Below are 16,110 nucleotides of genomic sequence, written 5' to 3' on the forward strand. Positions count from 1 at the left end.
ATTGTTCAAGTTTGGTTTATTAGGCATAGTAAAATTTCCAACAAGGATTGAAGGCTGTTGTGCAACAGCTACGGACAACTTGTTTTTGAGTTCAACTACCATTGGTGATGTCAGTTTATGTTAGAGACCCCTTGTAAGACTATCAGTATGTAGAAGAATAACTTCTGACTCTCCAACCACCAAAGTATGTTTTGCTAAATATGGCACACCTTCTCTCTCTCTCTCTCTCTCTCTCTCTCTCTCTCTCTCTCTCTCTCTCTATTTCCTTCACTCCCTCCCATAAAACCTGTTGGGTTCATTCGGATCAAAGAGAAGAATCCAAATAATAATTTAAAAGTTGTTTTTACTAAAATAAAAATAATTGTTTGTATCCTGCTGTACAGTAAAATTTGTTTCCTACAGAGACACATTGAAAAGACAATACAACTTGGGACAGTACTGGCTCCAGGTTAATTTGGAAGATCTAGCAAGTTTCGATGAAACCCTGGCGGAGAAAATGTACAAGCAGCCAACAGAACATCTTCCCATTGTATGTACACTGTTGATAATTTTCATTTTTGTGATTCTTTCTTTCATAAAACTGTGTATTAGATGTATTTTGATTTTTAGTTCGAGGAAGCGGCGAAAGAAATTGCAGATGAAGTAACGGCTCCAAGACCCCTTGGAGAAGAAGCAGTGCAAGATATTCAGATATTACTGTCCTCTGATGCAAATCCTGCTAGCATGCGTGACATGAAGGTACTAGGAAATAAATGTTCTGACCTTAGTAGACTGTTGGTTATTGAATATGAATTTTTTGTTCCATAGATTACTTAGACATATTGGTGGCTGCTGCTGCTACTACTGCTACAAAAAATGATAGTAATAATTATCATAGCACCGGAGTGCTGTAGCCTTTTTACAATATATCAAGCAAGATTTGAGCAGTGGACCAGAACTGGTGCCCAGGCAAATCGTGCAAATTCCTCTGCAAAAGATGTTTGTCTGAAATTAATGCTCCTCTAATGGCAAAATCTGTATGTGCACTGTTTGGATTTTACGTGAAAAACATTTTTCTGGAAGGTTTCTGAAGTATGCCTTTTCTATAATTAAAACGTGTATGAATCTGTGTAAACTTTGCACTGAGGTAGGATAAACAGAAATGTTTTTATTTTTTTATCTAAGAATCTCTATCTATTGTTCAGATGTGATAGCTCAAATTCTAGGTAAATGTAGCACGTAAAATTCATTCTTACATGAACTGAATATGCAGAAACAGTTAAGTGATTGAAATAAATAAAAATTGCATACTTATGATAAAATCGAAAACTTGCTTTCAAAAATCTAGTATTATTTGGATTTTAAAATTGAAAACTTGTTTTCAAAAATTACCATCTTTTACATTTTAAATACTAAAAAACACTTTTTTTTTTTACATGCACCACTATATGTTTCGAAATTGGGTGATTCAAATTTTGTAAGAAGGCAGACAAATACGTGTAATTAAAGCTCATCGTGTAGTTTTGTGAAAGCTTTATCCATTGCCACGATGTAAGCAACATGGTTCGAAAGACAATATAAAACCTATACCGGACCTGTCATGCCCAAGTCAACAAAAATCTACGTTGGCTGCCAAGCTATGACAATCTTGTCAGAATTATGGTAGAGTAACAGTTGGTAACCAGAATGAAAGATGCTCCTGTCACAGCACAAAAAAGGTGAGTATGTCCTGGGCAGAGTTAGGACTGTAAAAGAAGGGAACTACCTTTACGAATTATCTGGCAGCTTCAAAGACATTTCCTCCTGCGGTGTCGGGGGCTGGAATAGACCAGTGGTCCTTCCTTGCCTGTCTTAAGAGGAGACCAATAGGAATCTCTTTAATTGGTCACATTTTTACCTGGTATTTTGACCATACCAATGGAGTGGATCTATGTTTGCACCCGAAATCCAGCACAGTGGGGTTATCGTGTACCCTCTCGGTGGCAGCCTCCTGACAGTGCAGGGATCACCATACTGCCGGTGCCTGGGTTGCAAACTCCCCATGTCAATTGAGGAGTAGGCGTCTATCAACTTCAGTGTATGTGAGACTCTGGGCATTGGGTAGATTTGCGAGGTGGTCTTTGCCTTGGCGAGGTGGCACCCACAGGGCGAGATTCCAGTTGGAGTGAGTGATATCAGGGTGGTTGGTCCACAATAATATGGATCAGACATGACTGTAGCCAACAAACATGTCTCTCTCAACAATCAGGAATAGTGCTTTTAAAGCAGGGATTTACAATCTTATATCATTTCCATCTTTGACCATGCTTTTAGACAAGTGCCTGGTAAGGAGAAATGGAAGTGGACAGTTTGTCGAGTTTTTGGTTTGTACTCAAACTGACAGTGGATCTTTCACTACAACGAAGCCACTGTTTTTTGTTGAACATATTGAAGATCAGTTTGGGGAGGTTGCAGCAATAGAAAAGATGAGAAATGGATGTTTGTTGATCAACATGTTGCATGTCTACCAATCCTGGGCACTTTAGACCTTTGTAAAGATAGGAGATAGACCTGTCGCCATTTCTTTTCTTAACAAGCTCAGTTGAATTCAAGATTTTTGTCTTCCATCAGGATCTAACACTACAAACTGATGAAGAGCTTCGTATTAATTTAGTGCAGAGTCGGGTACATTTTTTTCGCCTCATCCAGAAGGGACCAAAAGATAATGGCTTGGACACTGGAGCTTTTATCTTGGCCTTTGATGGCAACATTTTGCCTGAGAAGGTTGAGGTATGGTTTATAGGTATAATGTCAGCCCTTATTTTCCTCCTCCGATGAGATGTTTTAGGTGCCAGAGGTACAGACATATGTCCTCTTACTGTCTGGATAGCTGTTGGGCATGGGGACAGGCATTCCGTGAACGTAGCCCTTGTGACCAGCCCCTCATTGTGTCAACTGTCCAGAACTGCCCACTCGTCATTCACTGTAATACTCATTGTTTAAGAGGGAGAAGAAAATTCAAGAGTATCAAACACGTGACCACCTGTCTTATCGAGATGCAAAGAAAAAGTTTGAAATACTTCATTCAACTAATACAGTCTCAATCATGAGACTGTTGTGTCACAGTCCGTAGCTCATGCGGTAACAAGATATCACACGACACCTCCTGGCCCTGGTTGTATTCCAGGGCACCACAGTTGGGGGAGGGAATGTCAGCTCTCACACCCCCTGCTCCTGTAGCACCTGTGGTTCTCACACCATCGGTGTAGCCAGAGGTCCTAGTCATCATCTAGCATTGTCAGGGATGAGGCTACCTGTCAAGATGGCCCCCTCTAAAGAGAAGGACCAGCAGCCACAGGCCACGGGCCCAAGAAAAGGACAGTCCTCTTCACTCCCGGAATATAAAATGGGGAAATCTTCACAGAAATCGAAGTCTTACAAGGCTAAGAAGGGCGAACAGAAAGATAAACTACTTCTTGAGGCTTCAGATGTTCCGCTTCATTGCTGAAGAGGTTGAACCTGTGCACCTTGACAATGTGTTACACAATCAGGCGCACTGCAACCTGGTAACAAAGCAGTCACATCCAGCTTTTTTATTAGCCACTTTCTTCTCAGACCTGAATCCAGTGCTCCTTCAGTGGAATTGTAACGGCTACTATTGCCATCTGCCCGAACTCATTCATTTACTGGCTGTAATTGGCATAGCACTTCAGGAAACTCAGTTTACCGCAACACATCTCCCTGCTCATAAAAACTACAAACTGTACTGTATCAGTTGTGTTAATGTTGAGAGAGTATCCGGTGGTGTTTGTACCCTTGTATGCTCTGATATTTTCACTGAACAGGTATCTCTTACCACTAAACTAGGGACCATGGCTGTTGGTGTCTACCTCTCAGTTCAGATGATGATCTGTAATGTTTATCTACCCCAGATGGATCTTTCCATTATCATGAGCTGCTAGTGGTACAGCTACCTCCCCCCTTCTAGTTACTGGGGACTTCAATTCCTATAAACCTCTGTGGGGTGGCGACACTATGTATTGCAGAGGCTGGGTGCTAGAACATCTCCTTTCGGAGTACTGGACATCTGCCTGCTCAACACCGGTGCTGCAGCACATTTCAGTGTGTCCCATGGAACATACTGAACTATTGATCTCACAGTTTGCAGCCCAAGTATCTTACCTTGATTTAGTGGCACGTCCAAGGCAATCTGTATGACAGTGACCATTTTCCTGTTATTCTCTCACTCTCCACTTGGACATTTGGAATATGGTCCACATTGGTCCTTCGGAAAGCTTCAGTGCTTGGGCACTTCAGTGGCACAGATAATTCTAATAGCATTCAAGAGACTCTGGACGAAGGTGCCTTTTTTTTTCATGGAGAAAAGGAAGCAGGAGTTTTGGAAGCAATATGTATTATCTTTGTGATCCTACTCCCCATCATCCCAAGTATGGACTGAGCTCCGTTGCATTTGTGGTTATCCTCCACCCACGCTGGTTCCTGGCATCATTGTCAGTGATCCCATGACACTTGCCGAATGTTTTACAGCACACTTCACCGAAATGTCCATTTGCAGTAATTACCATCCTCATTGTCTGATCCATAAACATCTCACATCACTCCTTCCATGGACACGATTCTGTCGTACAACATCCGTTCTAGTGAATGGAAGTTTCCAAGCACTTTGGCAGAGTATCGACATATGCCCCCTGGATCCAACAAAATTTACAACCAAATGCTGAAACATCTTCGTACTGACAGCATGAAATATATCCTCAGGCTTTTTAATGATATTTGGTGGGAAGGAGAATTTCCCTCTCAATGGTGGGATGGTATTATTCGTGCCCTGAAACTGGGAAAAGGATCCACATACGTTAATTATCTACCGGCCAATCTCCTTGACTAATGGGCTGTGTAAGCTGTTCGAATGTATAGTCAACTGCCATATTTGTTGGTACCTTGAAGACAGAGGGCATACATCATGACTCCAAAGTGGTTTCGGGTTTTCTGGTTCACCACATATCATCTGGTTTGTCTGGTATCCAGTGCGCAATACTTTTACGCATTGCTAACATCTGATTGCTGTGTTCTTTAGCATACTGAAGGCATACAATACCACTTGGTGACATCAGATACTGTCTACACCACATGAGTGGGGTTTTTGGGGCAGTTTACCCATTTTTATCCAGAATTTCGTATCTCTGACTTCTTTGTGCCCGGATAGGTTAGACTGTCAGCAACGAACATGTACAGAAAATTGGAGCCCCTCAGGGGTGGATTCTGAGCATTACCCTGTTTGCTGTCACCATCAATTTCATCATAAATACAGTGGGCTCTGCAGTCTCTGCGTCTCTATATGTGGATTATCTTTTTACCATGGCTCTGCGTCACTGCACCTCTTAGCGCCAACTTTGGGGGGGGGGGGGGGGGGGCCTGTCTGGAGAGTACATGACTAGGCCATGAATCACGATTATCAGTTTTATCCTGCAAAATCACGAGTCGTGCATTTTTGCCGATCGTGGACTGTGAATCTTCCCCCAGAAATTTATATTGGTGATCAGTTACTTGAAGTCGTTGAAACTTTTCAGTTCGTAATTATTTTATTTGACAACAAGCTAACTTAGCTACCACATGTCTGCCGGCTCAAGGCAGCTTGCATGAAGAAGTCAAGTGCACACAGTTTTCTTTATTAATGTCTCATGGGGCGCACACTGCATTTTTGTAAAATCTGAGAGCTGATTTTATCCCACTTGGACTATGGATGTGTTCCCTATGGGTTGGCACCACTGTCCATAATGACCTTGCTGGATCCTGTTAACCACACTGGCCTTCTGTACAAGCCATGTTGACATCCTTCTGGCAGAAGCCGGTATCCCACCGCAATGGGTTAGAACACAGCAGTTTCTGGCTAATTATGCAGGCACAATCTGTCAGATGTCTACTCACCCGTGTCACTCAATTCTTTTCCGTAACCAACAGTTCAGACTGTTTGTGCATTGCCCAAAACTGGGTAGATTACAGGGATCCGACTCAATAATCTACTGATGGACCTCCTACAGCCTCCTTTAGTCTGTTTTCCTGGGGCTCCCTCATCACATCTCCCATGATCTGTGCCCTGTCCTGTGATATGGATGGTCCCCTTTTGTGGCCACAAGGATGACACTGATCCTACACTTTTCTGACTCCTGTATCATTCGATCCTCCACGATTAATCTAATTCACTATGCATGTACACGGGTGGGTCAAAAGTCAATGACAGGGTTGATTACGCTTTTGCACATGCAAGGGGACATTAGAAGCACGCTCTGCCAAATGTCGGCAGTGTGTTGGTTGCCATATCTCAAGTCCTGTGGTATGTCAAATCCCTGGTCATAATGAACTTTCTAATCTGTAGCAATTCCCTGAGCTGCTTGAAAGGCATATCCATGTGTTACCCCAAAAATCTTTTTGTCACCAACTTCCGTGACCAACTGGTTGACCACTGCAGCTCTGAAAACTGACTACCTTCATCTGAACACTGACTGAGCCTCATGCCTCATATGAATTCTGTACTCCCCCCCCCCCACCTTGTTGTGCCTTTAAACCCTCTTGTGCACGATGCTGCATGGGTTATCTCGACCGAGACTCGAAGTCGGGACCTTTGCCTTTTTCGGGCAAGTGCTCTACCAACTGAGTTACCCAAGCACGACTCCCGTCCTGTCCTCACAGCCTTACTTCTGCCAGTACCTCGTCTCCCACCTTCCAAACTTTCTTTCAGGAGTGCTAGTTCTGCAAGTTTCACAGGAGAGCTTCTATAAAGTTTGGAAGGTTGGAGACTAGGTACTGGCAGAAGTAAAGCTGTGAGGACGGGGCGTGAGTCGTGCTTGGGTAGCTCAGTTGATAGAGCACTTGCCCGCGAAAGGCAAAGGTCCCGAGTTCGAGTCTCGGTCCGGCACACAGTTTTAATTTGCCAGGTAGTTTAATATCAGCGCACACTCCGCTGCAGAGTGAAAATCTCATTCTGGAAACATCTCCCAGGCTGTGGCTAAGCCATGTCTCCGCAATATCCTTTCTTTCAGGAGTGCTAGTTCTGCAAGAAAGGATATTGTGGAGACATAGCTTAGCCACAGCCTGGGGGGTGTTTCCAGAATGAGATTTTCTCTGTGCAGCGGAGTGTGCGCCGATATGAAACTTCCTAGCAGAGCACGTGCCCGCGAAACGCAAAGATCCCGAGTTCGAATCTCGGTCCGGCACACAGTTTTAATCTGCCAGGAAGTTTTCATTCCAGAATTTATTTGCTATTACATCTACATACACCGATACAGTACATTATGACCACTGCCCGACACGACGTTGGTTGCTGCATGCTGGTGTTGTGGGCATGTGAAGTGGTAACAAAAGTGTGTAAGTGGAGCAAACATGGACTGGGGATCATGCTAGCAAAAGTAAGGGCTGCAAATGGAAAAATCCATTGAGATAAGAAAGTTTGACTAGGGTAGATTATTATTATTGCACAGAGCTTGAGAACAAGTATCTCAAAAACGGCAAAGCTGGTCGAATGTTTGTGTGCTGCTATTGAGAGCATCTACAGAAAGAAGTAGGAGGACATAGAAACTACCAGTAGATGCTAAATGGTTGGATGTTCACGGCTCTTCAGACGTGGGGTTTGGAGGCTTGTCTGCTCTGTAAAGTAGGCTAGATGGTGATCTCTGGTATTTCTGCCGAAAGGGCCCAATGGTGGTGCACGCATAAGTATTTTGGAGCACACCATTCATTGTTTAACATGGAACTCTGCATCAGGCTACCCATACATGCTCACATGTTGAGCCAATGACATTGTTTTGATTGCACCAGGCACAGGACCATTGGCATTTGACAGTCGATCAATGAAAACTTGTTGGCTTTTCATGCGGATCTCATTTTCCCTCACTAAGTCATTGGCCATCTGCACAAATGCCATCATTGAGGCAAATGGCTGCTCAAAACATGCAGCTCACCACGGGTGCAGGCTGGTGGGTGCAGTATTAAGATATGGGAGACATTCCTGTGTTTGCATAGGGGTGGTAGTAATCGAGGACATGCTGACAGCTGCGAATGGCTTGCATACCTTCATGCTTGATGTCTTACCCAACAGTGATGTCATCTTTCAACAGTATAATTGTCCATGTCTCAGACACAGAATCATGCTAAAGTGGTTTGAGGAGCATTATAATGAACTCATTTTGATGTCTCAGTGACCAAATTTGCCTGATGTAAATCCTATTGAACTCATCTGGGTCATTATTGGACATCACCACCACGTACACAAATCAGTGGCCTGTTATTTACACCAATTACATGACCTGTGCATAGACATCTAATGACACGTACCTCCACAAACCTAGCAACAAACTGTCGGATCCCTGATATGCAGAATCAGTGATGTATTTTGTTCCAAAGACGGACAAACAAGCTGTTAAGCAGGTGGTATAATGTTCTGGCTCATCAGTGTACATGCTCTGCAAGCTACTTGTTGGTGTGTAGCAGGGTATTCTGTGTACCGCTGTCACTTCTCCATTTGCCTGTGCCACATGTAAATGGTCCACGAGAACAATTGTTGGTAAGCCTCTGTATGAGCTTTTTTATCTTCATAGTTGTGATGCAAGACATACGTAGAATGAAACAGTATATTGGTGGAATCTTCTGGATATGTACATTTTTCAACAGTAAATTACACTACAATGCACAATGCCTCTCTTGTAGTCTCTACTACTTGAATTTAATGAACATCTCTGATGCTTTTGCACTTACAATATTAACGTGGAATGAAACACACTGCTCTCCTGTTTCCTCTGTCGATACTGCTCAGCAATATGAAAGATTTCATGAACAAGGGTTTCATTCTCATCAATACACGAGTCACCGAAGTGGAGTCAACTGAAAAGACTTCGACTAGGCAGCTGGATTCCTCGCACATGGGGCTTCTGGCCTAACCACATGCATCATCATATATGAACAATGGTTTTGTGAGCTACCGTCTTTGTAGGTTGACTACAATTCTTCCAATGAGACTGTCTGGCCTTTATGGTGGTTGTTTTCAATCACTCTATATGCACACTTCCAGATATTTAATGAGTGTGACTACTTCCATTGACTGTTCTGCAATCACATAATATGCAATAATGGGTGTTTCTGCCCACTTATGTGCAACATGTTACACTTACTTGTGTTTAGGATCAGCTGCCAATCCCCAAACAAAGCATCAATCCTCCGCAGGTTGTTCTGCATTTCACTGAAACTTTCTAGTGTTGAGACTTCTGTGAATACATAATCATTTCCAGAAAACCTCATGGAACTTAAGACATTATCCAGTTGATGGACTCTAAGACACTGTTCCCCCTATTACCTGTTGCCACTTCCCACCTCTGTTCACCCTTCTCCCTCTTTAACATGTCCAGATCCTCCCTTGCCTTGTCTTAAGTCAGCTTGAAGAGCTGCAATTTTCCCTTCCTGTTCCAGTATTTTCCTATCTCTGCTGCAGATCCTACAATACCACTGGTGAGCCTCGGTTATGTCCCCATTTCCCATGCCACTAAATTCGCCCCAAGGAAAGAAACTACAGCACCCATCACACCACACCCTGGAACTAATGATCCTACGGCATGTCACACACTTCTCACTCATGGTAAAAACAGAAATCATATAAACTGATTTAAGTACTGACTAAAATGTAAACAAAGGACCCTAGAAACTATTCAGGCAGATACAAATAAATTGAAAGAGTACTGAATAAAAAAAAAACTGGTGATTACATATAAGTTGAAGTTACTGTTTACTTACGATACGCGCACGTGAAATTAAGCCTAAAATTCGTGCTATAGGCACAAGAAAAAAAATAAACTTCTTACCCATTTAATCTTCTTTAACACGTCACTAACACTTCCACTAATGTAACAACACTTACATTTATACCAACCGGAAACGTTTACCTACAAGTTCAATTCACTGCTTACTTAAGATTCGTGCACGTGAAATTTGGCCTAGGATTCGTGCTACAGGCGCGAGAAGAAAAATACGCTTCTTACCTCGTTTAATCTTATTTTATACTTCACTAACACTTCCTCTAATTTAACAACATTTAGATTATATTTATAACAACTGTAAATGTTTCAAAACAGCTTAATGACAACGCTTTTTATAATTATTTATTGCAGCAAATACTTGAAGAGTCCACATCGGCGCAGTGCTGCAAACATGATCAGATAGCCCATTTACTATTGGTTTTGTGATATGACTTTTTTTCCCTAGATTTGTCTACAAAAATACTATCAATAGCAGTCTCAGAGCATTTACACATCCTAGTAGCAAAGTCCCCCCATGAGCCATGGACCTTGCCATTGGTGGGGAGGCTTGTGTGCTTCAGCGATACAGACGGCTGTACCATAGGTGCAACCACAACAGAGGGGTATCTGTTAGGAGGCCAGGTTCCTGAAGATGGGCAGCAGCCTTTTCAGTAGTTGAGGGGCAACAGTCTGGATGATCGACTGATCTGGCCTTGTAACGCTAACAAAAACGGCCTTGCTGTGCTAGTACTGCGAACGGCTGAAAGCAAGGGGAAACCACAGCTTTACTGTATGGTTAAATGACGATGGCATCCTCTTGGGTAAAATATTCCGGAGGTAAAATAGTCCCCCATACGGATCTCAGGGCGTGGACTTCTCAGGACGATGTTGTTATCAGGTGAAAGAAAACTGGCGTTCTACGGATTGGAGCGTGGAATGTCAGATCCCTTAATTGGGCAGGCAGGTTAAAAATTTAAAGAGGGAAATGGATAGGTTAAATTTAGATATAGTGAAGTTCGGTGGCAGGAGAACAAGACTTTTGGTAAGGTGAATACAGGGTTATAAATACAAAATCAAATAGGGGTAATGCAGGAGTAGGTTTAATAATGAATAAAAAAATAGGAGTGCGGGTAAGCTACTACAAACAGCATAGTGAACACATTATTGTGGCCAAGATACACACGAAGCCCATGCCTACTACAGTAGTACAAGTTTATGTGCCAACTAGCTCGGCAGATGATGATGAAGAAATTGAAGAGATGTATGATGAGATGAAAGAAATTATTCAGATAGTGAAGGGAGACGAAAATTTAATAGTCATGGGTGACTGGAATTCGAGAGTAGGAAAAGGAGAGAAGGAAACATGTTAGGTGAATATGGATTGGGGATAAGATATGAAAGAGGAAGCCGTCTGGTAGAATTTTGCACAGAGCATAAATTAATCACAGCTAACACTTGGTTCAAGAAACATGAAAGAAGGTTGTATACATGGAAGAACCCTGGCGATACTGACACGTTTCAGATACATTATATAATGGTAAGACAGAGATTTAGGAACCAGGTTTTATTGTAACACATTTCCAGGGGCAGATGTGGACTATGACCACAATCTATTGGTTATGAACTGTAGATTAAAACTGAAGAAACTGCAAAAAGGTGGGAATTTAAGAAGATGGGACCTGGATAAACTGACTAAACAAGAGGTTGTAGAGAGTTTCAGGGAGAGCATAAGGGAACAATTGACAGGAATGGGGGAAAGAAGTACAGTAGGAAAAGAATGGGTAGCTCTGAGGGATGTAGTGAAGGCAGCAGACGATCAAGTAGGTACAAAAGACGAGGGATAGTAGAAATCCATGGGTAACAGAAGATATATTGAATTTAATTGATGAAAGGAGAAAATATAAAACTGCAGTAAATGAAGCAGGCAAAAAGGAATACAAAAGTCTGAAAAATGAGATCGACAGGAAGTGCAAAACTGCTAAGCAGGGATGGCTAGAGGACAAATGTAAGGATTTAGAGGCTTATCTCACTAGGGGTAAGGTAGATACTGCCTACAGGAAAGTTAAAGAGACCTTTGGAGGAAAGAGAACCTCTTGTATGAATATCAAGAGCTCAGATGGAAACCCAGTTCTAAGCAAAGAAGGGAAAGCAGAAAGGTGGAAGGAGTATATAGAGGGTCTATACAAGGGTGAAGTACTTGACGACAATATTATGGAAATGGAAGAGGATGTAGATGAAAATGAAATGGGAGATACGATACTGCGTGAAGAGTTTGACAGAGCACTGAAAGACCTGAGTCGAAACAAGGCCCCGGGAGTAGACAACATTCCATTAGAACTACTGACGGCCTTGGGAGAGCCAGTCCTGACAAAACTCTACCATCTGGTGAGCAAGATGTATGAGACAGGCGAAATACCCTCAGACTTCAAGAAGAATATAATAATTCCAATCCCAAAGAAAGCAGGTTTTGACAGATGTGAAAATTACCGAACTATCAGTTTCATAAGTCACAGCTGCAAAATACTAACGCGAATTCTTTACAGCTGAATGGAAAAACTGGTAGAAGCCGACCTCGGGGAAGATCAGTTTGGATTCCGTAGAAATGTTGGAACACATGAGGCAATACTGACCATATGCCTTATCTTAGAAGAAAGATTAAGGAAAGGCAAACCTACGTTTCTAGCATTTGTAGACTTAGAGAAAGCTTTTGACAATGTTGACTGGAATACTCTCTTTCAAGTTCTGAAGGTGGCAGGGGTAAAATACAGGGAGCGAAAGGCTATTTACAAATTGTACAGAAACCAAATGGCAGTTTAAGAGTCGAGGTACATGAAAGGGAAGCAGTGGTTGGGAAGGGAGTGAGACAGGGTTGTAGCCTGTCCCCGATGTTATTCAATCTATATATTGAGCAAGCAGTAAAGGAAACAAAAGAAAAATTCGGAGTAGGTATTAAAATCCACGGAGAAGAAATAAAAACTTTGAGGTTCGCCGATGACATTGTAATTCTGTCAGAGACAGCAAAGGACTTGGAAGAGCAGTTGAACGGAATGAACAGTGTCTTGAAAGGAGGATATAAGATGAACATCAACAAAAGCAAAACGAGGATCATGGAATGTAGTCTAATTAAATCGGGTGATGCTGAGGGAATTGGATTAGGAAATGAGACACTTAAGGTAGTAAAGGAGTTTTGCTACTTGGGGAGCAAAATAACTGATGATGGTTGAAGTAGAGAGGATATAAAATGTGGACTGGCAATGGCAAGGAATGAGTTTCTGAAGAAGAGAAATTTGTTAACATCGAGTATGGATTTAAGTGTCAGGAAGTCTTTTCTGAAAGTATTTGTATGGGGTGTAGCCATGTTTGGAAGTGAAACATGGACGATAAATAGTTTGGACAAGAAGAGAATAGAAGCTTTCGAAATGTGGTGCTACAGAAGAATGCTGAAGATTAGATGGGTAGATCATGTTACTAATGAGGAGGTATTGAACAGAATTAAGGAGAAGATGAGTTTGTGGCACAACTTGACAAGGAGGGGGGACCGGTTGGTAGGACATGTTCTGAGGCATCAAGGTGGCGGGTAAAAATCGCAGAGGGAGACCAAGAGATGAATACACTTTGCAGATTCAGGAGGATGTATGTTGCAGTAAGTATTGGGAGATGAAGGAGCTTGCCCAGGATGGAGTAGCATGGAGAGGTGCATCAAACCAGTCTCAGGACTGAAGACCACAACAACAACAGTAGCAAAGTTCACAGTATGAACTAGATTGAGTGATATTGTTACTGACGGCAGTAATTGTTCAGTGACAGAGCTTTTCAATAAATCCACATTAGTCACCAGCAACCACTATTTCCTTGTTTTTCATCATGAGATGGGACAACAGAGCTTCCAGATTTTTTATGAAGGGGATAAAATTTCCTAAGGCGGTCTGTATATACCTGCTATTATTAAGGACTTATTATGAAGTACTACTTCTGTTGCACAAGCTACCAACTGCAGCTCTTATCAGAGTTCATTAATACCAATATTCTTGAAATAAAAACAGTTTCTGACATTGTGGCAACTTGTCCTTTCTCCATATTTTCTCTACTGAAATAAGAAGCTAACTTGAATCCTGTAACATTTAATGTATCTATACCAGTGGTCGCAAGATGTTCAGAGAGGAAGATAATATCAACTGGTTTGCTCAACTCTAATTCTTCAATGCAAATAAGCAACTCATGAAGCGTACCCCTTAGTACGTGGATATTCTGATGCAATAGTGATAAGTGATTTTGTGCACTGGCTGAATTACAACTGGATGAACCTAATTTTCCCACTCAATTTTTGAGTCTAGCTTCAGTCAGAGGCTGCCTGCATGAATTGTGTACATTAAAATTTGCTTTCTTGCTGCCTGTTTTATCAATGTGAATGCCATTTTCAGCCTTTCTCTGAATATTTTTGTTTCTGCCCTCCCTACCCTAAAAAAAACTGCTGATTTGTCACTTGTAACTACTGGTACTTTACCACTTCAGAATTTCAGTGCTAATAACATCCTGTTTCAGCCAGATTTCTGTCCCTTGTACTGTTTGGACGTTATTACCATTAAGTGAGACTAGTTGTGGAACCTTTTAGTGGATATGCCTGCAGTTAACTAATAATGTATTAACATTTCTTTCTGCGATCTGTCATGTTGAATGCTGCTTTTTTCATGAATGGGGAAGATATTCTTCCCTGTCTGAAATCATAACTTATTGGGCCTTTGAATAGATTTCCCTATCCTAAAAACCACACGTGCACATCATATGTACTCTGCTACCCTGGTAGCCACTTCCTGTGTAGTGGCATGTGACATATTAAGGAGGATCCAACAATTCCACTAAGTAACAAAAGGTTGAGAAATTCACTCCCACGCTCGTCACAGAATCAACTAAGCCTTTCATTTATACCTTCCACTTGACTTGAAAGCAGAGAATTGTGATTGATTCTGTGAATGATGCTGTAAAACACTAGCTCTGTTGCCAACATGTACACGAGGCTAGCTGTCTTCACCAAGGTAGTTCACTGCCAGTTGGAACCAAGGATTGTCTCTGAACCAAGGCGGCAGGCATCATTCATGATGACATCGGCCACTATTTGCAGCTGGGTGCAACCAGTGCCTTCATTTGCCACCAGTGGAGCCTCTTCCACATCTCAGACAAGACTCAGCAATCAGAGTGGGCACAGTAAATCCACCCTCTGTGCTTGTCCAGAGCTTATGGGAAGGTGTGACCCAATCCCAATAGACAAGGTTCACCATTGTCTGTCTGTGTGAGGTGACCAAATTGGTATCCGAAGTCCCTGCAAAATCACTGATCCAAGACAATGCTAAAGGCACCAAAAGTGTGAAAGCATCTGTCTTGGGCACCTAAGGCCACTGCAGCCAAGGGCAGCAGCCTGAAGTCTGTCAACCCATGGCCAACATAGCTTCCATCTGATTTCAGACAGTGGCCAATTCTCCCTGCATCCATACACAAATGCACAGTACCTAACAGTCTTTTATCTGTTTTAAAACAATTTTGTAATAATATAACTGTCACTCAAGGAATTGTTAGATGAAACATTGAGTATTCCTGCTACACTGCCTCTGGTTATCACTACAGTACAAACTCAGGCCCTGCGATACCAATGCTTGATATCAAACAATGGAAAATATGGGATGTAATAATGACAATATTATGATATTATACAAAGGATAGAGTGCTACACACCAAATAGTGTGTATGTTGAGTCACAGACAAGCACATCAAAAAGACTGCTAAACAAGTAAGCTTTCAGTTAAAAGGCCTCCTTCTGAAGTAGACAACACATGCATTCATTCACACAAACACTACTCGCACACATGACCAGTGTCTCTGGCTGCTGAGACTAGAGATAGTTACTGTGTGTGCGAGTTGTGTTTGCATGAATGTGTGCATATGAACAGAAGGCTGTTTGGCCAAAAGCTTATTTGTTTGGCCTTTCCGGTATGCATGTCTGTGATGCAACATCAGCACTATATGGTAAGTAGCAATCTATGCTTTTCATAACATTGTCACTGTTGTTGTTGTGGTCTTCAGTCCTGAGGCTGGTTTGATGCAGCTCTCCATGCTACTATATCCTGTGCAAGCTGATTAATCTCCCAGTACCTACTACAGCCTACATACATCCTTCTGAATCTGCAAAGTATATTCATCTCTTGGTCTCCCTCTAAGATTTTTACCCTCCATGCTGCCCTCCAATACTAAATTTGTGATCCCTTGATGCCTCAGAACATGTCTTAGCAACTGATCCCTTCTTCTAGTCAATTTGTGCCACAAACTCCTCTTCTCCCCAATTCTATTCAATACCTCCTCA

The 16,110-nt window shown here is 42.1% G+C and overlaps 1 protein-coding gene across 2 annotated transcripts in view; it reads left to right on the plus strand.

Moving 5' to 3' along the window:
* LOC126260018 (DNA replication licensing factor mcm5) overlaps positions 1 to 16,110 on the plus strand; it is an 80,533-nt gene that overhangs the window by 15,685 nt on the left and 48,738 nt on the right. For both annotated transcript variants that reach the window (XM_049957185.1, XM_049957193.1), the window contains exons 2-3: positions 403 to 529; positions 610 to 738. In XM_049957185.1, coding sequence (XP_049813142.1) covers positions 403 to 529; positions 610 to 738 — 256 coding nt within the window. The remainder of the gene's footprint in view (positions 1 to 402; positions 530 to 609; positions 739 to 16,110) is intronic.

Source organism: Schistocerca nitens, chromosome 1 (genome assembly GCF_023898315.1).
Source record: "Schistocerca nitens isolate TAMUIC-IGC-003100 chromosome 1, iqSchNite1.1, whole genome shotgun sequence".
Taxonomy (NCBI): domain Eukaryota; kingdom Metazoa; phylum Arthropoda; class Insecta; order Orthoptera; family Acrididae; genus Schistocerca; species Schistocerca nitens.